General features: G+C 42.4%; 1 protein-coding gene across 2 annotated transcripts in view; it reads right to left on the bottom strand.

Moving 5' to 3' along the window:
* MTF2 (metal response element binding transcription factor 2) overlaps positions 1-25,118 on the bottom strand; it is a 162,817-nt gene that overhangs the window by 29,028 nt on the left and 108,671 nt on the right. For both annotated transcript variants that reach the window (XM_030205516.1, XM_030205515.1), the window contains exons 6-7: positions 17,172-17,320; positions 5,925-6,020 (exon numbers count right to left, since the gene is read on the bottom strand). In XM_030205516.1, the coding sequence (XP_030061376.1) occupies positions 5,925-6,020; positions 17,172-17,320 (245 nt within the window). The remainder of the gene's footprint in view (positions 1-5,924; positions 6,021-17,171; positions 17,321-25,118) is intronic.

Raw genomic sequence — 25,118 nt, 5'->3', positions numbered from 1 at the left:
TCAGGAGGAATTTTGGTCCACTCCTCTTTGCAGATCATCTCTAAATCATTAAGAGTTCTGGGCTGTCGCTTGGCAACTCGCAGCTTCAGCTCCCTCCATAAGTTTTCAATGGGATTAAGGTCTGGTGACTGGCTAGGCCACTCCATGACCCTAATGTGCTTCTTCCTGAGCCACTCCTTTGTTGCCTTGGCTGTATGTTTTGGGTCATTGTCGTGCTGGAAGACCCAGCCACGACCCATTTTTAAGGCCCTGGCGGAGGGAAGGAGGTTGTCACTCAGAATTGTACGGTACATGGCCCCATCCATTCTCCCATTGATGCGGTGAAGTAGTCCTGTGCCCTTAGCAGAGAAACACCCCCAAAACATAACATTTCCACCTCCATGCTTGACAGTGGGGACGGTGTTCTTTGGGTCATAGGCAGCATTTCTCTTCCTCCAAACACGGCGAGTTGAGTTCATGCCAAAGAGCTCAATTTTTGTCTCATCTGACCACAGCACCTTCTCCCAATCACTCTCGGCATCATCCAGGTGTTCACTGGCAAACTTCAGACGGGCCGTCACATGTGCCTTCCGGAGCAGGGGGACCTTGCGGGCACTGCAGGATTGCAATCCGTTATGTCGTAATGTGTTACCAATGGTTTTCGTGGTGACAGTGGTCACAGCTGCCTTGAGATCATTGACAAGTTCCCCCCTTGTAGTTGTAGGCTGATTTCTAACCTTCCTCATGATCAAGGATACCCCACGAGGTGAGATTTTGCGTGGAGCCCCAGATCTTTGTCGATTGACAGTCATTTTGTACTTCTTCCATTTTCTTACTATGGCACCAACAGTTGTCTCCTTCTCGCCCAGCGTCTTACTGATGGTTTTGTAGCCCATTCCAGCCTTGTGCAGGTGTATGATCTTGTCCCTGACATCCTTAGACAGCTCCTTGCTCTTGGCCATTTTGTAGAGGTTAGAGTCTGACTGATTCACTGAGTCTGTGGACAGGTGTCTTTCATACAGGTGACCATTGCCGACAGCTGTCTGTCATGCAGGTAACGAGTTGATTTGGAGCATCTACCTGGTCTGTAGGGGCCAGATCTCTTACTGGTTGGTGGGGGATCAAATACTTATTTCCCTCTGCAGAATGCAAATAAATTCATATACTTTCCACAATGTGATTTTCCGGATTTAATTTGTGATGTGCTATCTCTCACTGTTACCAATAACCTACCCTTCAATTATGGGCTGCTCATGTCTTTGTCAGTGGGCAAACTTAAAAAATCAGCAAGGGATCAAATACTTATTTCCACCACTGTATATATTCAGTTCCAATATCTTGGTTGGATCATTTTTTGGTCCTCTTTTTTTTCTCGTGGTCTATGTTTTCTAAAACTACTGTTGTAGAGAGGGGTTTTTAATCAAGACAGCTTAAATCTATTGATCCTCTCTCTCTTCCATCATTTCATGATAGATTTCCTTTTGATTTGTCATTAGAGGATCAAGTGACTAAGTAGAATGAATCTCTACAAAAATGTCTCTGGACGATATTGCTCTACTCAGACATATTTAACCATGGACTGGTAAATTCCAGCCCTGGTTCCATAGAGGGGCATAATCGAACGCGAAGGCCCATCTCCATGGGCGCCTATCTCCGAGGACGGGACCGTGAAGGGGCGGGACACCGTATTTTCGAAAAAGATGGGCGCCCATCTTTTGTTTTGATAATACGGTTGGTGCCGGGCAAATGCATTGGATTTGTGCGGATTTGAGCTGGGCGGTATCGATTTTCTGCGATAATGGAAACTGAAGGCACCCAGCTCAAAAACAAACAACTCCAAGGCATTTGGTCGTGGGAGGGGCAGGATTCGTAGTGCACTGGTCCCCCTCACATGTCAGGACACCAACCGGGCACCCCAGGGGGCACTTGTAACAATTAAAAATGTTTTAAAATACCTCCCAAGTCCATAGCTCCCTTACCTTGGGTGCTGAGCCCCCCAAATCCCCCCAAAACCCACTCCCCAGAACTCTACACCATTACCATAGCACTTATGGCTGAAGGGGGGCACCTAGATGTGGGTACAGTGGGTTTTCGGGGTGGTTTGGAGGGCTCCCATTTACCAGCACAAGTGTAACAGGTGGGGAGGGGATGGGCCTGGGTCCACCTACCTGAAGTCCACTGCACCCACTAACAACTGCTCCAGGGACCTGCATACTGCTGTGATGAAGCTGGGTTTGACATTTGAGGCTGGCATACAGGCTGGCAAAAAAAGGTTTTAAAGTTCTTTTTTTTTGGTGGGAGGGGTTTAGTAACCACTGGGGGAGTCAGGGGAGGTCATCTCCGATTCCCTCCGGTGGTCATCTAGGCAGTTGGGGCACTTTTTGGGGACCTGTTCGTGAAAAAAAAAGGGTCCAGAAAAAGTGACCCAAATTCTCACTTCTGGCGCCCTTCTTTTTTCCATTATCAGCCAAGCGCGCCCATCTCTCCTCGGCCAAACATGCCCCAGTCCCGCCTTCACCACGCCTCCGACACGCCCCCGTCAACTTTGTTCGTTCCCGCAACAGACTGCAGTTGGAGGCACCCAAAATCGTCTTTCGATTACACCGATTAAACCCATGAGAGAAAGGCGCCCATCTCCCGATTTGGGTCAAAATATGGGCATCTTTCTCTTTTGAAAATAAGCCTGATAGTGGATTAAAATTATGCCAACAACAGGTGGCGTTACTGGCACAAACAGCTCTTTGGGCCTCTAAGAATGCCCAGCAATATTATACATTCCAGATTAAGGAGGTAAAAAAGACCTATATTTCTGACCAAATACAACAGGCTGCAAATTCGACAAAACAACTTTTTTCAGTTTTTAATAAACTGAAAACTTTGCCATCTCAAGCACTGCCTTCTGATCAGTTATCATCAGATGTTTTGGCCAGATATTTTTATTCAAAGATTGAGAAGCTTCAGAGTCCATTTCTACCTCTAGGGTATATTACAAAACCATCTTCAAACTCTCAGGTTTTGTTTGCCTCGTGAGCGACTTTTAATATTCCATCCATAGACTCTTTGTCTAAATTGATTTCACATTTACATAGTACTTCTGTCCCCTAGATCCAATTCCATCTAACTGGTTGAAAATTACCCTCTTTGGGGCTGATACCGTGCATTCACTCTATGCTATATAATAGTCTGTCAACTGGTAAGGTTCTATCTTTGCTTAAGGTTATGCTTATCAGGCCACTTTTGAAGAAACGTAAATTAGATCCTTTATAACCTATGAACTACCGCCCAGTTTTGTCTAAAATCATTGAAACAGTAGTTTTTCAGCAACTTCAAACCTTTTCAGAATCTACAAATGTTTTACATCCCCATTAGTTGAGATTTCGGCCTGGGTTTAGTAGTTACTGCATTACTGAGTGAGCTTCACAGCAATTTAGAGTCAGGTAAAATCGCTCTAGTAGTCTCATTAGATCTTTCGGCCATCTTTGACATGATTAATCATAAGCTCCTTCACTGCTTGGCTTCTTTAGGACTTACAGGGATAGTTTATGATTGGTTTTCTTAATTTCTTTCACATCAATCTTTTCAGGTTATTCAATCAGTTTTTTGTTCACATTCCTTTTCGTTGATGTGTAGCATGCCTCAAGGCTCTGTACTTTCTCCAATACTTTTTAATCTTTTTATCAGCCTGTTGGCCTCATTGATTCAGTCTCTGGGGATTAGTGCTTATTCTTATGCAGATGATTTCTTAATTGTGTATTATATTAGTGCTTTGAACCTTGACCTCCGACCTCTCTAACGCTGTTTGAATCTGGTGGCACAATGGCTACTTGAAATCCTCATAAACCAGTAGCATGCTGGATCATAGGTTCAATGTCTCCTCCCTCAGGTAACCTTACACTAATATGTTGATTGTTCCAGTTTTGTCTTTTAGATATCTTGGTATTATTACTGATTTTTGTGTTGTCATTCTCCATCCAGTTTCACATGTGATTAAGACAAGTTTATTCTTCCTTCAAAAACTAAGGTCAATTAGATCTTTACTTAATTTTGACTCGCTTTGTACACAGCAGTATGACTTATCTACAAGGCAGATCATTATGAGCAAGTTTACCTCTTTTATGCCACTTATATTGGCTTCCCATTGAGTATCATGTCAAATTTAAGATTCTTATTATGACCCCTAAAGTACTGTATACCAGTAATCCAACCTATTTGTTATTCAGTACCCATGTCAAAAACTTTATGTAGGCATGACAAGGGCATTGAAAATTAGAATGCTCGAACATAGATCCAACATTGCAAGGCAGAACATGAAAAAACCACTAATAGAACACTGTACCACACTTAAGCACAAATTTGAAGAACTTAGATGCTGTGTTCTTGATCGGATACAAACAAATCAGAGGGAAGGCAACAGAAAATGAATGCTTCAACGGAGAGAAGCTAAATGGACATTCAAATTGAAAACATTGGAACCCCTGGGTTTAAACAACAAAATTGATTGGCATGTGGATTATAAGTTCAATTATTTAGATTTATCGCAGCCATTTTAAGTCAGCTGTTCCAGGTGGTCTATTTATAGGGCTTACACAGCATGTGACGTGTAATCGCCATTTTGTCTGAATCACAGAGACTTGAGAGTATGTGGAATGGAGTTAAGAGGCACAATTTTTTCAAACTGTATTTTTAAGATTCTGACTGAATCCTGTTTTTTTAGATACTCCTGGAAAGTCAAACTAACACTGGTCCCTGAAGAAGCCACACAGAGGTGAAACCGTGGCCCTGTCGGACACAAGCCAAGTTTTGCTTTCTGCATTACTGGCGCTTTCCTTTAAGCTTGTATACTTGGATTTATAGTCAAACCCTAATGTGTATACTTTTTTTTAATTTAAGCACAGCACATAGTTTTTGAAATTTAGAATTGAGCACATTCATGAAACCGTTACATATTATAAAAAAACAAGGAGAGTATTCACAAATCCCTATGATAGAAACTCATCAACGGTTCTTTACATTTTCCGTTTTAAACCTAAGACTCAACGTCCGATAGGTTTCTGAGAGATTTTCTCCTTCTAAAATACATTAGTTTGATAAGCTATATTTTCTAGTGTTAGTTATTGGTTTTGTATAGATTTACCGTATTTCAGACACTAGTTTCACTGCATTTTTTGTTCAGAGCTGTTCTGTCCCAGTGCCATCAGAAGACATCATTCACTTGTGTGCCCGATTCAATACTGCTTGTCCAGAGAGACAGTATGTGTATATTTTTGCTTTTAATGTTGATGTAACTTATGTGCATACCTGCAGTGCAAGATAGGCAACCTATTATAAACTATTTAACATTTCTGAGAATCATATCAATAATGTATAATAGATTCTTCTAAAAGAGAATACATGAAAGATCACTTTACAAACATTCAAACGTTGTGCTGACCTTGTGGCTCAGGCTATAGAGCTTTGTGTTGCAGCAAAGGGGATTCAGGTTTAAATAACTTGTTTGACAAAAGGCTGACTAAGCCATTGTGGCACTGAAGTGGGAAACTCAGGTTTAAGAAGACAGGGAATGCATCTGTGGTTATCAATGGCAGTTTCTATTGGCCTATCAACAGTACTAAGATCACACCTTGGAGGAGGCATCCTTCGAGCACTAGGACAGACAGGCTCACCTGCCCATCCAGAAAGATCAATTAAGGAAAGTTGGGACAGCACATATCACACACAGTTAACCCTTTAGTGTCCAATGTTTCCGTAATAAGCCATATGGGAACAGATTGATGGGAACATTGGACACTAAATTAAAGGGAAAAGTCAAACAAAACCTTACCTATTCGATTTCAGGTAATGTTGGGTAATGACTGGCATATTGTAGAAGGGATTGTAGGTAGGGAGGTCAGACAGAACATGCAATGTTTAGGAGTTTTAAAACATAGGTGTTCAAAAGATCCCACCTGTCTCCATAAAGCATTGGTTTTTGTAGGCACTGCACACAAGCTTCATGAAACCACTGCTTGCACTTGAAGCACTGCAGCATCTTTAAATACCAGCTTCATCAGGAAAGAAAAAGCAGTGTTAAAAGTGTGTCAGATATATTTTTCTATGTTACAGTAAGATTCATTTGGATTGTCTTGTCTGTCTCATCTCAGTAAAATTAGGCTAATTCTGCTAGTGCCCTCACAGAGCTACTATATTGGGACAGACATAATACAAGACGATTTAAAAGTTGTCTTTTTATTTTTTCACCTAATCTCTACCACAATTAGACAAAAATAATCAACCAGTTCTTCCTACTCGCTAGTGAGGTTATATTGTGTAACAGCCTGCATAAATCTGTTGGCTACTTTATGCTTAACATACCAATTTTCAAAGCAACCTTATGTGCATAAGTTTACTTTGAAAATTATGTAGGCAAAACTAGCCACACAAAGTTAAAACTTTGTGCTGGGAGTTTTGCCAAGATAATTTACACACATACTTTTCACAATCTAAGAGTATGTGTGTAAACCCTAATCCCACATAGACTTGACACCCTGCTATGTGCATAAAACTGTGCACATATAGAATGTATGAATATAATATTAAATGCATATCAAGTGCGCAATATTCAAAGGAGCTATTTCTGTGGGTATGGCACTGTATTACTCACAGAAGAGAACAGAATTTGCAAGGAGTAGAAGACAAAACCTAATTTATTTATTTTTTTTATTTCAGACATCTAAATGTGTAAAGGAAAACAAGTAACAAAACTTAAAAATTAAGAAGCCCTTTTACTAAAGCTTAACATGCACTAACCAACATTGGCATGCACTAAAAGCTGGGCATTCTATTTTATATCTATAGGCCACATGGCACTTAGTACACACTAATGTTTGCTACTGCACACTAAGCATTTTTAAAAGGACCCATAAGCAAGCTATACTAACAGGAAGACACAAACCATATCCTAGTGCGTAAGCTAAGACCGCTATCAGTACCAAATCAAACTCTATTTTTCCAATTTGTCCTTCAGAGCAGTGGTTCCCAAACCTGGTCCTGAAGGCACCCTAGTCAGTCAAGGTTTTGGGGATATCCACAATGAATATTCATGAGAGAGATTTGCATGCACTGCCTCGATTGCATGCAAATCTCACTCATGAATATTCATTGTGGCTATCTTGAAAACCTGACTGGCAGGGGTGCCTCCAAGATCAGGTTTGAGAACCAGTGCTTTAGAACAAAGGTGTGTGTTTTTATACTAATGATAAAGAAATATGTAATCTTCCAAAAACAGATAATGATAAACCTTGCAGCATAATTAACTAAGGAATCAGCTTCTTTTGGTTAAACAGCCGATCGCCCACCTTAATATTCCAAAGAAATATTAAGCCAGAGGGAGATAAAGAGAACTGATAACAGGTACAATTTCTTTTTCTAAAATCACCCAAATTTTCTGTACAAACCTATATTGCCACCACATATGATATGTCTGCTGCCATGGAGAAGTAGCCTAATGGTTAGTGCAATGGGCTAAGAACTTGAGGAACCAGGTTCATTTCCTACTGCACCTCCTTCTGACTCTGGGCAAGTCACTTAACTCTTCATTGCCCCAGATACTAAATTAGGCTGTCAGTCCATTAGGAACAGAGAAAGTACCTGCATATAATACATACAAATCACTTTTGTTGTACCACAGAAAAGGCAGTATATCAAATCCATGACCCCTTACCCTCTCCAGCATAAGAAATTTGATCATCTTTATATAGAAAAGGATAAGATACCCATCTATGCACAATTAGTAACAACCTATATATAAGCAGTCTACATTCACAACATATAGATATCTTATAAAAAGGAAAAAAAAGTATATATGCCAATAGATATCTTATATGCAGCTGCCCATATATGCCTGATTCCTGTTGCCAAATTAATAGAAAGTTCATCATTTCACTTCTGTAAAAGAGTCAACCACAGGTAACACCAGAAATAGTGTAGCAGAGTCAGCTATGGAAAACCAACCCCTCTCCTCCACCTCTACGCCATTGAGCAAAAATGGTACAGCATAGGGGAAAACTCTCTAGTTGGCATTCAGAAAGCAACAGAAAGCAAAGATACTTATCTGTAGCAGGTATTCTCCGAGGACAGCAGGCTTCTCGTTCTCACAAGTGGGTAGACGATCCGCATCGCCCGGGAAGAGGTACAACAAGCAGAAAACTTTTGAGAGCTTTCTGGAGTGCGTGCAGCATTGCACTGCACATGCCCGGAGTGCCTTCCCACACACAGCGCGACTGCATCTCCTCAGTTAAATCCAACAGCATAAATATCAAATCAAAAGTGAACAAAACAACTCCAAGGGAAGGTGGGTGGGATTGTGAGAATGAGAAGCCTGCTGTCCTTGGAGAATACCTGCTACAGGTAAGTATCTTCGCTTTCTCCAAGGACAAGCAGGCTTACATTCTCACAAGTGCGGAATCCCTAGCATCCAGGCTCACCCAAAATAACAGACAACAGTCAACTGGGCCCCGCAATGGTGAGGATGAAACACAAATTAACCTGAAACAATATACAGCTAGATGAGAGTGCAACCTGGAACAGAACAAAACGGGCCTAGCAGGGTGGAGTTGGATTCTAGACCTCAAACAGATTCTGCAACACTGACTCCCCAAACCGACTGTTGCATCGGGTATCCTGCTTAAGGCAGTAGTGAGATGTGAATTTGTGGACTGAAGACCATGTTGCAGCCTTGCAAATCTCTTCAATGGAGGTTGACTTCAAGTAGGCCACTGACGCAGTCATGGCACTGACATTATGAGCCGTGACATTAACTCCCCCCCCCCCCCCCCCAAAGTTAGCCCGGCTCAGGCATAAGCGAAAGAAATGCGATCTGCTAGCCAATTGGAAAAGTTGTGTTTACCGATGGTGACTCCCCTCTTGTTAGGATCAAAAGAAACAAACAACTGGGCGGACTATCTGAAGGGCTTCGTCCACTCCATGTAAAAGGCCAACGCTCTCTTGCAGTCCAAGGTGTGCAAGCTGCTTTCGTCAGGATGGGCATGAGGACAGGGAAAGAATGTTGGCAAGACAATCAACTGGTTCAGATGGAACTCCGACACAGCTTTCGGCAGGAACTTAGGAAGGACTACTTTGTTGTGATGAAACTTAGTATAAGATGCATCCACTACTAAGGCCTGAGGTTCACTTACCCTACGAGCTGAAATAACAGCCACCAAGAAAACGACCTTCCTGGTCATGTTTGAGCCAGAGGCAGGAATTCAGTGTCTCAAAAGGAGCTTTCATCAGCTGGGTGAGAATGACGTTGAGATCCCATGACACTGGTGGAGGTTTCACAGGGGGCTTTGACAAAAGCAAACCTCTCATGAAGTAAACAACTAGAGGCTGTCCAGAGATGGACTTACTCTCTACACGCTAATGATAAGCACTAATTCACAGTCATTTGTTGCTATTGGGAAGATGATTGCACTGACCAATCTACATTTGGTTGCCAGGCTAATCTCCTTGCTCTTCCAGATGTCGTTCATACTGACCATCGTACTTCTTCCAAGTGTCAGCTGTCTCTTGATCTAAGGGGTGCACTCACCATTGTGATTAATTTTGGAGCCAAGAAAGATGAAATATTTGACAACTTCAATTTCTTCACTGTTGATCTTGATGTCAACATTCACATTTTTTGCTGAAGTCATGATCCTTGACTTTTTGATGTTCAGGTGCAGTCCAAACTTCTTATTTTCTTCTTTGACTTTCCTGATCAGATGTTCAAGTTCCTTCTTATTTTCAACCAGCAGGGTGGTATCATCAGCTTATCAGAGGTTGTTGATGTTTCTGCCACCTATTTTCACATTGTTCTTGGACTCATCCAGGCCTGCTCATTGAATGACTGTTTCAGCATACATGTTGAAAGCTGCTGGTGACAAGATGCATCCTTGTCATGTGCCTTTTCCAATCTTGAAGCAATCTGTGTCTCCATATGGCACTCGGACCGTAGCTTCTTGATCTTGATAGAGTGATCTTATGAGTTCAATCAAGTGTGGTGGTGTGCCCATCTCCTTCAGGCAGGTCCAGAGCTTGTTGCCTTTGAATAATCGATAAAACACATGTAGAGATCTTTCTGGTACTCCCTAGCTTTTTCCATAATCCACTGAAGGTAGGCAATATGATCATGAGTGCCTCTACCTTTCCTGAAGCCAGCTTGCACATCTGGGCAATGTGTTCCTGCAGTATACAGTTGTTTCAGATGAAGAAAGAGATTGAGAAATGTGTCTGTTACACTAGCTAACCTGGCAGACTGCTGCAGCCTTCTTGAACATACCCCTCCATGTGCACTTCTAGACCACAGCTAATGAGGAATGACATTGTCATGCAACTCATGTATGCCTCTACATCCAAATCTTCAGGAGCCAAGGGGTATGCTGCACTGTTTACCTCAGAGGCCAGGGTGCCAGACAGCCACACAGCCAGGTGGGTACAGAAGGAAGGAAAGTGCAAGTGGCATGGAGATCACAGTGAGAGGAACAGAGAGGTCTAGAAAGCAGGAATAGACATTGGTTGGTGATGGGCCTAGGCAGGGGAAGGGGGGAACTAAGGCACCAAAACATTAAAGATACAGAGGACTTCCACTTTGCGAGTTGAGTGGCCTCAGAGCTGGCCACTGACCACTAACCAGTACTCCCTGTTGAATTGGTGGGATATGGCCCCTGATAACCAGCCTTTCAGCTTGTACTGTGGTGTGCCTTCTTAACCCTCCCCTCCCCCACTGACCTGAGAGCCTGTACTACACATGGGAGTGCTATCAATGAGGCTGTCTCTGCTTGAGGAACAGAAGGTGAAACAGAAAGAACAGCCAGCACAGCTTTGTTTACACAAACTAACCTGACTCTGTCACATTTCTTGTCCTTGGGGTTATCTTTGACTCCTCTCTTTCTCTGCACATATCCAACAGACTGCTAAAACCTGTTGTTTCTTTCTCTGTAATATCACCAAAATTTGTCCTTTCCTTTCTGAGCACACTACCAAAACCCTTATCCACACTCTTATCACCTCTTGTTTAGACTATTGCAACTTGCTTCTCACAAGTCTCCCACTACGCCATCTCTCTCCCCTTCAATATGTTAAAAATTCTGATGCATTACTTATATTCCGCCAGTGTCGCTATGCTCATATTAGCCCTCTCCTCAAGTCAATTCATTGGCTCCCTATTTCCGCATACAGTTCAAACTCCTTTTACAAATGCATTCACATCAAGGAGCTCAATGTATGGGAATCATTGAGATACCTTCTGGCTGCACTGAAAAGTATGAAAAAAGTGGGGAAAACAAGCAGAGCAGTGCTCATGAAGGGTCATAAGTTAGATATACTGCCTTTCCGTGGAACAACCAAAGCAGTTTACATATATTATATATGCAGGTACTTTCTCTGTCCCTAATGGGCACACAATCTAAGTTTTGTACCTGGGGCAATGGAGGTTTAACTGACTTGCCCAGGGTCACAAAGGGGCTGAAGTGGAAACAACCCAGATTCCCAGGTTCTCAGCCCACTGCACTAACCTGTAGGCTAAATGGAATTCTTTCCAACCCTCTTGAGCATGTGCGTGCAATCCATGCATATATGCATGCACATGCCTGTCTATCTGCACTGCGTGTGTATGGTGTGATGTGTGTTGCTATTTGGGTGTCTGAGGTAGTTGTGAGCAGATTGGGGCAGTTGCAGGATGTAGTTTTGGGGGCAGGGCAATTGCAGGAATAGTTTAGGGGTAGTAGAGCAGTTGTGAGGGGTAGACTTTGGAGGACAGTTGTAGGGGTGTAGTTTTGTGAACTAGTGGCATGTTAGGGGCGGAGTCAGTTGCAGCAGGCAGTTTCTAGGATAGAGGGCAGCTGCAGGGTGTAGTTTTAGAGAATGGAGAGAGAAGAAACGAAACGAGAAGAGAAGAGAGGAGAGGGAGTGTGAAATAACCAATTCCTTTACTGCTGTCTTATTTGTTTTTTTGTTTGTTTGGGGTTTTTTTTCCCACTAAGTTACCATGCTGCAGAATCTTAACTGCTTCTCCCACAGAAATGCACTGAGCCATAGTTTTTAGTTGTTTTCTTTTTTTTTGGGGGGGGGGGGGGGGGGGGGGGGAGGATTAATGTATCTGGAGCCCACAATCTAATCTAGCCTATTTTTTTTAACTCAATGCATCTTTTCACTGGTTTTTCATTCATGCTGGATTTCATCCCATCCTGTTTAACTTTCAAAGAGTTATTTTGTTCCCAGACCGACAGACATTTTCAACCCTTTTTGTTTATTTTCTTCCAAATACTGTTGGGTTGCAAAAAACAAGGCTGGGTATAAAACAGCATATTTGATTCCCATCTTCTTGAACTTATTTTACTTCAATACATAGGGTAGACACCCCTAATGGTGTAGATAACATGAGGAGTGATCTAGCGAAGCTTGAAGAATGGTTTAGAATTTGGCAGGTAAAATTTAATGGTTAAAAAAAATGCAGGGCCATACATTTGAGCTGCAAAAACCCAAGGGAACAGTACAGTAGTAGGGATTAAGTACTTCTGTGAAAAAAAAGAGCAGGACCTGGGACTGATCGTATCTGATGATTCTAAGGAGACCAAACAGATAAAAAGTTGTCCAGCTGTCCTCTTTCAGCACAGCTTCTTCCTCACTGCTGAAAATTGTGGATGCTTCTCAATCTTGACATCTCCTCTCTCAGTTCTTTTATGTTTAAATCTGTTTATTGAAGTTTTCCAAAAATATTTAACAACAAACATCCCTGAAGCCATTAAATGCAATAATAACCATACAGTAAGTTCCAAGTATGCTGCCAGAAGCTTTGTTTCTTATAGCTCCCTACAGACCATTAGATCACCCAGGACAAGTATACTGTAGGTTACCTGACATCATTAAAACATCTTCAGTTATAACATAAAAAGTATACCATCTAATACAATACAATAGATGACATCCGGGCCCGGTAGTTGACGAGAGCTTGACCCTACTAATGGGCCAAATACAACCAAATGCACAAAAGGCTGTAAAATGCCCCGGTCAGGCTCCATAGCGATACAATCCCCAAGGCCCTGAGGATCAAATAACATAAGGGTTTCAGCCCCTCTCCTGGGATCACTGTCCTATACTTAATAGAGTTCTTTTTCTTTACCCCATTTCTTAACATTAATTTTATTTTAAATGTAAACCACACTCTTTTACACTAGTGCAGTACATCAAATTTTAATAAACCTGAAACCTAAGTGGATCATCCATGCTTGCAGACATTGATCAACCACTGACCCTCCACAGACGACCATCAACCTTGTGCCCACTTGACAAGACAGTGTGCCCCCAACTGCTAAGACTTGCTTCTGTCATCACAAGAATCCAATCTGGGGTTTCTACACACTTTCTTTTGGACAGATTGTTGCTGCATAGCCACCAGTCTAGACTAGAACTCAACCCCATGGAGACCATTAAGAGAGGAGAGACCTCTGTATAAAGGCCATATTATGCATCCTGGCCCACAGCCATCAATCCCAGCACTTGAAGGGGGTGCCAAACTGTTGGTTTGTAAAGAGTGAGAAGGTTTCTAATCTGAGATTGTAGCTTTTCCCTTCTCACCATAGGATGGGATGGGGTAAGGTTGCTCTTGAAGAAATTGACAACCCATCCCAACTCTTCTTCTGACATGCACCACTCACTGTGTGACTGGTTCGCTTTCTTAGAACACATTCGCTCTTATTAAAGAGTTGTCTAAATAAGGGTTAACCAAAATTTCCTCTTTGCATAAGGCAGCATTCAACTAATGCTTTTTCAGTGGTAGTTCAAAGCAAAATTACATTCAGGTACAGCAGATATTTATCTGTCCCCAAAAGGCTCACAATCTAAGTTTTTAACTGAGGCAATGAAGGGTTAAGTGAATTGCCCTAGATCACAAGAAACAGCAGCAGGATTTGAACCCTAGCTTCCCTGGTTCACAACCATTGCGCTAACCATTACGCTATTCCTCCACTCCTTGGTTTACTGAAGAAATCCAACACGTCAGTATCTTTCCGCCTCACTTTGTGGCCCTTTTACTAAAGTATGGTAGAATCTAGGCTTAATGTGTTTTAACATGGGACTTTTCTGCACGCTAAGCCCAGATTTAATGCAGCACTTTTTTTTTTTAGGGCTTTCTTATTTTTTACTTGCAGGATGTGCACTAGTGTTCCAACTAGCATGCGGTTTCTGCAAAAAATTAATGCTGGAATACTTACTGCCTCCTATTTAGGAGGCACTAAGTGCTCCCATGTTAGCTCATGCTAACCAGATAATACAGGAAGGGCCACACTCCCACCCCCATGATATGCTCCCTCCCAAAAATATTTCTCAAAGATTAGCAACTCATAGGTTAGCACACCCTAACAAACAAAATACCACAAAACACTGTGGTAGCCTGTTGGCACACGCTGCATCTCAAGGACTTAAAACCCCTTGGGGTGGTTCTCGATGCTTAGCTTACCAAGAAGGAACAAACAGTGAGAGTGATTCAGTCCTCCTTTCAGCATTTATGTTTGTTATTAAAGCCAATGTTGACTGTGAGGAATTTTAGGAGTGTTGTTCAGAGTATGGAGTTATCAAAAATAGATTACTGCAATGCTCTTTATCTGGGGATCACTAGCTATCGCAGTAAGCTTTTACAAATTGTGCAGAATGCTGCTGCACAGCTAATTATGGAAGTTTCTAGGTTTGCCCATATTACACCAGTATTAAAGCAGCTTCGCTGGCTGACTATAAAGTATAGAATACACTATAAGATCTTGTCAATCATTCATCATGCTAGGGTTTCATGGTATGTTAAAACTGTTATTAAGCTTTTTTCTTCTGGTAGGGCTTTGAGGCCTGATGCAGCAATGCAATTATCGTTGGACTTGGTGACAGCTACAAATTATGCTGTGATGAGAGCGTCGGCATTTTCAGTAGCAGGGCCTTTGATGTAGAATGATTTACCTGGTCAGCTATGTTTATATAAGTACATAAGTAATGCCACACTGGGAAAAGACCAAGGGTCCATCAAGCCCAGCATCCTGTCCACGACAGTGGCCAATCCAGGCCAAGGGCACCTGGCAAGCTTCCCAAACGTACAAACATTCTATACATGTTATTCCCGGAATTGTGGATTTTTCCTCAAGTCCATTTAGTAGCGGTTTATGGACTTGTCCTTTAGGAAACCGTCTAACCCATTTTTAAACTCTGCCAAGCTAACCGCCTTCACCACATTCTCCGGCAACGAATTCCAGAGTTTAATTACGCGTTGGGTGAAGAAAAATTTTCTCCGATTTGTTTTAAATTTACTACACTATAGTTTCATCGCATGCCCCCTAGTCCTAGTATTTTTGGAAAGCGTGAACAGACGCTTCACATCTACCCGTTTCACTCCACTCATTATTTTATATACCTCTATCGTGTCTCCCCTCAGCCGTCTCTTCTCCAAGCTGAAAAGCCCTAGCCTCCTTAGTCTTTCTTCATAGGAAAGTCGTCCCATCCCCGCTATCATTTTAGTCGCCCTTCGCTGCACCTTTTCCAATTCCACTATATATCTTTCTTGAGATGCAGTGACAAGAATTGAACACAATACTCAAGGTGCGGTACGGCATTATAACATACTCACACCTGTTTTCCATACCTTTCCTAATAATACCCAACATTCTATTCGCTTTCCAAACCGCAGCAGCACACTGAGCAGAAGGTTTCAGTGTATTATCGACGACGACATCCAGATCCCTTTCTTGGTCCATAACTCCTAACGTGGAACCTTGCATGACGTAGCTATAATTTGGGTTCTTTTTTCCCACAAGCATTCTGCAGTTTAAGAAATTATTAAAAACATAGCTTTTTGTTGAGGCACTTTTTAATGAATAATTACAGCGGACAGAATGGGTAAGATGATCTCAGAAGTATTATGATGTTTTAAGTGATGTCTTTGTATTTGTAATGTTACTTTTATTTTTAATATGTATCCTTTATTTGGTAGCCGCTTAGGATGTTAACGAGGTAGAAGCTTTTTAAATAAATAAATAGTAAGAGGGACCCCCAAGAGTTATCTTCAAGAAGGCCTCCCTTCTCCCTCCCTCCATTTCTTAGATTATTTATCAGTCCAGGGGACATATGTTGAAAAATGCAAAAAAAAAAAAAAAAAAAGTATCTACTATCCACAACATAAGAATATCTAGTTTTGGTAAAATTTTATGAAAATGTTTGAGCAAAAAATAGTTTACTTTTTAAATTTATAAGAGTGTATAATTAAATTTCAATAAAACAAATCAAAATCTCTGCAAATATTAAACTTTGCATCATTCTCACAACTGTTTAGTTCAAAACTGCAGTCCTTCAAGACACAATTTTTACCAACGGTCTAGGCAATTTTAAATTTTAAAATAAAGAGAGTCAGAATTTATACTGTGTATCTCTTCATTAAAAATATATGGCTTTGAGTGTTTCCTAAGTTGGTGCTGTTCTGTAAGGAGTTGTTTTGGGGCTCTCTGCTTGGGTAGGGGAGGGTGGAATGGGAATAATGGACGTTATCCTTTCAATGATGACTTGGGGTCAAAAGAGTCCAGGTGCCAGGTCATCTCAGTTGTCTGTTTAAGCTATGGGTAAAGGTAGGGTTGGGGGGAGGGGGTGATCCTGCATACAACTGTTAAATGAACAGACAATAGGGTTGCGGGATGGGAGGGTAGCGGGAGGTTTCTCATAAAATAAAAGGGATCATATGATACCCAGTTTCTTGGCTGTAAGATGTTTTTGCTTGTTATTGTTATGCTTGCTCATTGTCATGTAAATGTTTGATGTCTGTATCTAGCCTTGTTGTTTCGTTGTTCGATGCTGGGTGTTTTGATCCTGAATAAAAACTGTTAAACCTTAAAAATATATGACTTCACTTCCAAACTTCTCAAACACATCAATACATTAAAATGGAGCCAAATATAAGAACACAGCCAGAATAAAGGGGCTCACAGTTATACCATATTTGTGTTTCCTTGAGGCAGAAGTTCATCAAAACAAGGTCCTCCTACTTAGACATCCCTAAGTGTAAAAAGAAGAGAATTCTTCAACCTTCTACTCTGTGAAAATTTAGCTTTTGCTGCTAAGAGGAAGCACTGCTGCTGCTTTAACACCAGTGACAACTATTAGTCAATTCAGGTTTAGCACGAAACAAAACGTGTAATGAGTTTACTTACTCTCCAGGACCTCCGCAGTAGCAATAACATTGTTGGACATTTGTTTTGTGACCAGCATCCCACTCAAGATCCACCACATTGTAGGGTAAAGTCTGCTTCATAACTTGCAGTGCTTTAGCATTTGGTCCTTTCTTAAGTGCACCACCCCGCTAAAATAAAATAAAAATAATTACTACACATTGAAAGACTACATAAATGCACCGCTTATTTTATTTAACAAATATCTATATACCTTTATCAGATCAGCCACTCAAAGTGATGTACATCAAGATAGAATTAAAGAATAAACCAGCTAACAGTCAAGTACCAAGTATCAGCACAAACCAATCAGCAATAGCAAAACTATACATGAAAAATTCCCTATGCTCAATGCTTTCCAATAGTTCAGCAATTTTAAGCCAGGTTCCAGTCACCACCCCATCCATATGAACTTCATACCACACATAACAAATCTACCAGCCTTTTTATTTTTAAATACTCTATATACCTTCTAGCCACCTTATAATACAATTCACTGATTCGAGTCCCACACCTTTCCATATTCATCAATTCATATTCATCAGTCGATCCAAGGGAATAATGAACATAAATGTATATAACCACAATGAAAAGAAGATGAAATTTGGTCTCACTTCCTGCTATTCCAGTCCAGACCATTAGAAGCAGAAAACAATGACTTTCAGTACCATCACAGCCACCCTTATAAGGATTACTGTAGTACAGACCCAAAAGCTCCAGTATGCTAATGCCAAAGCAGTAAATAACCTCTACCAATTACATAGAAACAAGGAATAAAATATTATAAACAAAATAATATATAACTGAACAATAACAACCACCACCAGGAAAAAGCTATAAGGCCCCAAATAAACCCAAGAGAAGCCTGCTAAATATTTGCAGCCCCCCACCCCCACCCACACATTTGCTTGTGCAGCATTCTGGGCAGCAAACTAAACTGGTCTAGCAAGACTCAAAGAAAGCAAATTAGCAGATAAGACCAAGTTCACCTTCCTTATCCTTCTGGCAGAGCAGTCCAGACCAGTGGGATGTGCCAAAATTTCAACATCTGTGTGGGAAGACACTTCCCTAAATACCATGCTGTCCCCACAAGCCAGGACATCCAAACAAAAGCGTTTAATGAAGGCATCAAATAAAGACCACGTTGTTGCATTACAAATGTCCTCTGGAGACAATGCCGCTGCATCAGCCCAGGAAGGTTCCTGGGCCCTAGAAAGAATGAGTCTGGTCAAAACTGGCTTCTTTCATAGCAAATAAGCACAGCCAACGGTCTCCTTAACCCAGTATGCTATAGAAGAGTTCGAAGTTGACTGTCCTTAGTGAGGACTGCTGTGGAGGATGAACAAACAATCTGACCTCCAAAAACAGTTGGTCACTTCCAAGTATCTGAAGAGCACTCCCCAATCATCCAGAACATGAAGAACACAGTGCCCCTTGCAATCCACCTTAGAAAAGGCTTACAAACCTCTTGATTTATATGGACCAGAGGGATCACCTCTTGGCTAAAAAAAGGCAGAACTGTCTGGAGGGACACCCTGAGGCATATTTTCAAAGCACTTAGCCTTCCAAAGTTCCACAGGTTTCTATAGCACTTTGGAAGGCTAAGTGTTTTGAAAATATGCCTCCCTATCTCTCAAAAAGAAGAGAAATGGATATCTACAAGATAAAGCCTACAATTCCAAAATTTACCTCTATAAATAGATGGCTACCGGGAAAACTGCCTTCAAGAATATATGTTCCAAAGAAGTCTTATGTAATTGTTTAAAAAGCGGCCCCCAAAACACCCCAAGAATCATGGACAAATCCCAATGAGTGACCCCCATTAAAAACCTAACCACATCGGGATGTGCTGCCAAGAACTACCCTGCACACAGTCCTAAAAGAATGCCAAAGAAGCTACCTACACTTTCAAGGAACAGAGACCATGCTCAAAAACTTCCTGCAGAAAGGCCAAGATTGAGTCCACATCTGCCTGACACAGGAATATCATCTCATGCCTATACCAGGCCTCAAAAACTTTCCAGACCAACACATACTCAAGAGCTAGAAACTCCGTGCAACTTCAAGAGCATGGACACCACTGCCAACAAATAGCCCTTAAGATCATCTCCTAGTTGGTGAGAAATTATATGTATATACTCGATGCAAAGAGCTTCTAGCTCCAGAGAACGAGTCAGTTCTCTTTTTTGGGGGTGGGGGCAGATACTTTATTAGGAATAATACTTCCACATATAAGTGGCTAACATAGGAAATTCTTTCAAACATATAGCTTTTACATCATATCCATTACATTATCCTCCTCACCATCCCTCCGGAATCAAGGTGATGCTGATGATTGAGATTTCCACTGTTCATATTGTTGCCAGAGCTTATTAAATGACACTGAGTGACCCTGTCTTATAGCTGTAAGCTTAGACATTTGAAACAAAAAGTCCACTTTGTGAAGAATAGGTTACATAGAGGGTAATCTTCTAATATAATAAAACGCACCGTGAACGTTCTAATGAGGACAACGTTCTGTGAAGCCCTGAAGCCCTGAAGCCATCTGACGTCACTGAAGCTGTAGGGTTCGTGGATTCGTGGTGTGAAGCCTCCCTTCAAGCCAGCCAGCCAGCCGTCTCTGCCCCGCCCTCGCGACAAAACAAACAAATCCGGAAGCGAAACGTCAGGGAAGGAGGCGGCGCTCCCGACGTCTAGCCTTCCCTTCGCTGTGTTCTGCCTTCAAAATAAGGCGGAACACAGCGAAGGGAAAGCTACACGTCGGGAGCGCCGCCTCCTTCCCTGACGCTTCGCTGCCGGAAACGCCACGGAGGTAAATTGAAAAAGAAGAAAAAAAAAACCAAAACGATGCATGGATGCGAAGGGGGGGAGGAGAAGAGGGCGGGCCAGGCTGGGACATGGGATAGAGAGGAGCATGGATGCGAGGGGGGGGGGGTCATGGAAGGGAGAGAGGGGACTTGCTGGAAAAGAATGAATGGAGGCGGCAGGGGACAGAGGAGCATGGATGGGCATGGATTGCGAGGGCAGGACTCAGGGAGAGAGGGGAATTGCTGGAAAGGGATGAATGGAGGGGGCAGGGGACAGAGGAGCATGGATGGGCATGGATTGGAAGGGCAGGACTCAGGGAGAGAGGGAAATTGCTGGATAGGGATGAATAGAGGAGACAGATGGGCATGGATGGATATGGATTGCAGGGCAGGCCTCAGGGAGAGAGGGCAATTGCTGGATAGGGATGAATGGAGGGGCCAGGTGACAAAGGAGCATGGATGGGCATGGATTGGAAGGGCAGGACTCAGGGAGAGGGGAAATGCTGGATAGGGATGAATGGAGGGAACAGATGGGCATGGATGGATATGGATTGCAGGGCAGGCCTCAGGCAGAGAGGGAAAATGCTGGATAGGGATGAATGGAGGGGGCAGGTGACAGAGAAACATGGATGGCCATGGATTGGGAGGGCAGGGCTCAGGGAGAGAGGGGAATTGCTGGAAAGGGATGAATGGAGGGGGCAGGGGACAGAGGAGCATGGATGGGCATTGATTGGGAGGGCAGGGCTCAGGGAGAGAGGGGAATTGCTGGAAAAGGATGAATGGAGGGGCCAGGGGACAGATGGCCATGGATTGGGAGGGCACGGCTCACACTCTCTCTCTGATATACAATGTCTTTCTGACTCTCACTCTCACACACTCTGTCTCACACTGTATCACATTCACTCTCTATGTGCCACACAGTCACTCACACACTCGCTTGGTCTCATACACTCACTCAAACAGAGAATCTGTGTCTCACACACACTCTCTCTCTCGCCCACACACACACACACACTCTCTCTCACACTGTGTCTCACATACACACTTGCACACACTCTCATTCTCACACACACACTCTCTCACAAACATACTCACACCCAGACTCACTCTCTCTCACACACACTCACACTTTCACTCTGACTCTCAAACAGTCACTCTCACATACACTCTCCCAAACATACACACTCCGAGGAAAACCTTGCTAGCGCCCGTTTCATTTGTGTCAGAAACGGGCCTTTTTTACTAGTGTCTATTGTTTCCAAGAGCGAGCCGAAGTCTGTTTTGCTACAGTAAAGAAATGTATTGCCAGCTTACGGTGAGGCACAGTGATTTCCGGAGGCAATATTCTGCTTTACATGGGTATTGTTATAATAGTTGCTGAACCAGCTGGATCACTAGTGCCCAGTATGACTGAGCCACTGGGCATGACCGCCAGATGTGCAGAAAAGTGCCTCTAGCACCACAGTTGCGCCAGCAATCAGCAGAGGCCTGGGGGTATATTTGTAATAAATGCTCTGGAGTATAGTATCAGTACAATATTTTAAAGCCATTCTCTGACAGAGACTGAGCCAGTGAGGGTTTCAGCAGGTATCAATATCCTTTCACCCAAGTCTCTTGGGGAAAGGTTGTTTGTAATGCAGCCTCCCATCGATGAGTGTAATGGAGTTGGGGGTTATTATATGATAATAAGGCTAAGTATAGGCGAGAGATGCTGCCCCTCCCTCTCCCACCCCAAAGAGCTTGCTCCAATGCTGTTTCAGCAAGACCCAGTTCCTCCCGAGCTCTTTTGCAGATAAAGTCTCGAACCAGCCAATAATGAAAGAGCTCCTTGATTTCCAACCCATATTCCTCTTGCAGCTCATCAAAGGTAACTATCCTCCCATTATCCCAAAATTGTCCCAATGTGTATAAACCATTCGATGCCCATCTTTTGTAAACTGGATCACTAAAGCCTGAGAGGAATCCCGGAGCCCATCGGAGGGCTGTAAGTAATACTTGCGGTCTGGGAAGAATTTCTTTTGTATGGAGTACCAGGTGGACAGGGGTGACCAATCCCCATCAGCGCCCCCCAAATGAGAGCCAGTAGATCACTTCCCGGTAGCCAAAAGACATCCCCAACAGAACAGGTGCCCATCCATGCCCTCTCCCAATGGAGCCGTTTTTTGGATGTGAAGGGGGTCCAATCTGCTAGTATTTTAAGTTATGCCGCTTGATGATAAATATAGAAATTGGGGACTCCAATTCCCCCCCTAGCGATCGTCTAGAACGGCATGGAGCGCCGCACACATGATGGATGTTTCCGCCATATAAAGGCAAAAAGTTTCCAGTTAACTTTCTCAAAGAATCTGCAAGGTATTGGAAGTGGAAGAGCTAAAAATAAGTACAGTAATTTTGGCAATAGCATCACCTTTATCGAGTAAATGCATCCCAGCCATGATATGTTTAGCCCTTCCCACTTATCTAGTTCTGCAAATAATTCAGAAAGCTTCATGGGGAAGTTAGTGATGTATAACCCTTCCAGAGTGGGTGTAATATGGACCCCTAAATATTTAATGGATCTAGATGTCCAAGCAAATGGGAGGGCCCGCTTCAATTGGTCTGTCTCTTGCTGGGAGATTGTAAGACTGAGAATTTCCAACTTGGTAATATTGACCTTAAAAGACATCCCCCCATACTGAGTAATAATTTCCATAACCTGTTTCAAAGATGTTTCCGGGGATGTAAGAGTCAGGAGAATATCATCTGCAAAAAGCATAATTTTGTGTTCCATACGCCCCCTTACAAGCCCTCTGATTGCCGGATCTCCCCTAATCAGGCATGCAAGGGGTTCAATAGAAATGGCAAAGAGTAGTAGGGAGACTGCACATCCCTGTTGGGTGCCCCTATGGAGCTCTAATGGCCGGGTATATGTTCCATTAATTTTCAGGGTTGCTAGTGGAGTTTTGTAAAGCAAATGGAGCCAGGATAAATAGTGCCCCCCCCCATTCCCATTTGTGTCAGCACTGCAAACATGAACGGCTAGCTCACCCTATCAAACGCTTTTTCAGCATCAATCGATATTAATAATGTGGGTATCTGCTCATCCTGTGCCTGTTGGATCAAGTGAATCAAACATATAATGTTATCATAAGTTTGTTGTCCCACAATAAACCCCGCCTGATCCTCATGTATCAGATGAGGCAGGACTAGTTGAAGTCTCCTGGCCAATATTTTCGTGAATATTTTATAATCAGAGTTTAAAAGGGAGATCGGACTATAGGAGCAACAGGTTTGGGGATCTTTTCCCAGTTTTAGCAGCAACATGACAACTGTGAGCCTCCAGGTGTAGGGCAATCCCTGTACGGTGTCAAAGGTTTTGAATACTCTCAATAGTCATTAGAAAAGTAATGAAAGCATTGCTGAAGGAAAGGATAGTGAATTTCCTGGAATCCAATGAGTTACAAGATTCAAGGCAACATGGTTTTACCAATGGTAAAACGTGCCAAACAACTTTGATTGAAGTCTTTGGCGACCAGAGAGCTGGATCGAGGCTGTGTGCAAGATGTAATCTAATTGAATTTCAGCAAAGCCATTGACATGGTTCCTCATAGGAGGCTCTTAAATAAATTTGACAGGCTGAAGTTAGGACCCAAAGTGGTGAACTGGATTAGAAACTGGTTGACAGACAGATGCCAGAGGGTGGTGGTCAATGGAATTCACTCGGAGGAAGGAAAGGTGAGTAGCAGAGTGCCTCAAGGATCGGTGCTGGGGCCGATTCTGTTCAATATATTTGTGAGTGACATTGTTGAAAGGTTAAAAGATAAGGTTTGTCTTTTTGTAGAACACACCAAAATTTGTAATACAGCAGACACCCCGGAGGGAGTGGAAAACATGAAAACGGATCTGCAAAAGTTAGCAGAATGGTCTACTGTTTGGCAATGAAAATTTAATGCAAATAAGTGCAAAGTGATGCATTTGTGGAATAGAAATCCAAGGGAACCGCATGTCCTAGGAGGTGAGAGGCTAATATGCACAGACAGGGAGACCGTAGTAAATAAAAATAAAGTGTTAAAAAAAATCTTAAATTGCTGCATGTGTGTGGATGCTTGAGTGACGCTTGGATAGCAACTCCAGCTGTGAAGAAGTAAGGCCGGTGCTGAGCAGACTTTGTAGGTCTGTATATGGCAATCCAGTTTAGGATGGGTTGGAAAGGGTTTTAACGGCAAAATTAATGAAACTCCGGTTGACCACTCATGTTGCAACAAGGTTCCTTCCCTACTGAACATGGTAACATATTACTCACACCTATACCCAAAGACTCTAAGAAACCTATAAGTGATGTTACCAACTACAGACCAGTGGCCTCCATTCCCATATGAACTAAACTGATGGAAAATAGAGTGACCTTTCAAGTCAATGAGTACACACAAAAATTCTCCATCCTCCATGAATCTCAATCGGGTTTCCGTCCTACCCACAGTACGGAAACGGTATTGCTTACTTTAATATCCAAATTTAAACAAGAAATATCATTCGGAAATAAAGTACTCCTTTTACAGTTTGACATGTCTGGAGCATTTGACATAGTTATCATTGTATTCTTACTAGACTTCTGGATAAGTTGGGAATTGGTGGCAATGTTATAAAATGGATTGAAGGCTTTATTACATCTAGATCCTATCGAGTCAAGTCATCTACTGCAATATCATCTCCCTGGTCATCAGATTACGGTGTGCCTCAAGGTTCTCCTTTATCCCCAATTCTATTCAACCTTATGATGATTCCTGTGGGTAAATCCCTTTCCAAACATGGTCTCAACCCCTTCGTCTATGCTGACGATGTCACCATATACATTCCCTTCAAATCTAACCTGGCAAAAATTTCCGACAAAATAACCAATGGTACAAATATCTTAACTTCTTGGGCCAATGCTTTCAAAATGAAATTTAAGACAAAACTCAATGCCTAATCCTCTCTTCCCAATATTCCACATTCCATCCAATGACTCTCACCACTCCTGATGTCACAATTCCTATATCCAATAATCTGAACGTCCTTGGAGTTACATTGGATAAACACTTATCCCTTGAAGACCAAACAACATCTATCACAAAGAAAATGTTCAATATGATGTGGATGTTGA

The sequence above is a fragment of the Microcaecilia unicolor genome, chromosome 6 (assembly GCF_901765095.1).
Source record: "Microcaecilia unicolor chromosome 6, aMicUni1.1, whole genome shotgun sequence".
NCBI classification, from domain to species: Eukaryota; Metazoa; Chordata; class Amphibia; order Gymnophiona; family Siphonopidae; genus Microcaecilia; species Microcaecilia unicolor.
Note: the sequence above shows the minus strand (reverse complement) of the source record. Positions and strands in the feature narration are given on the sequence as shown.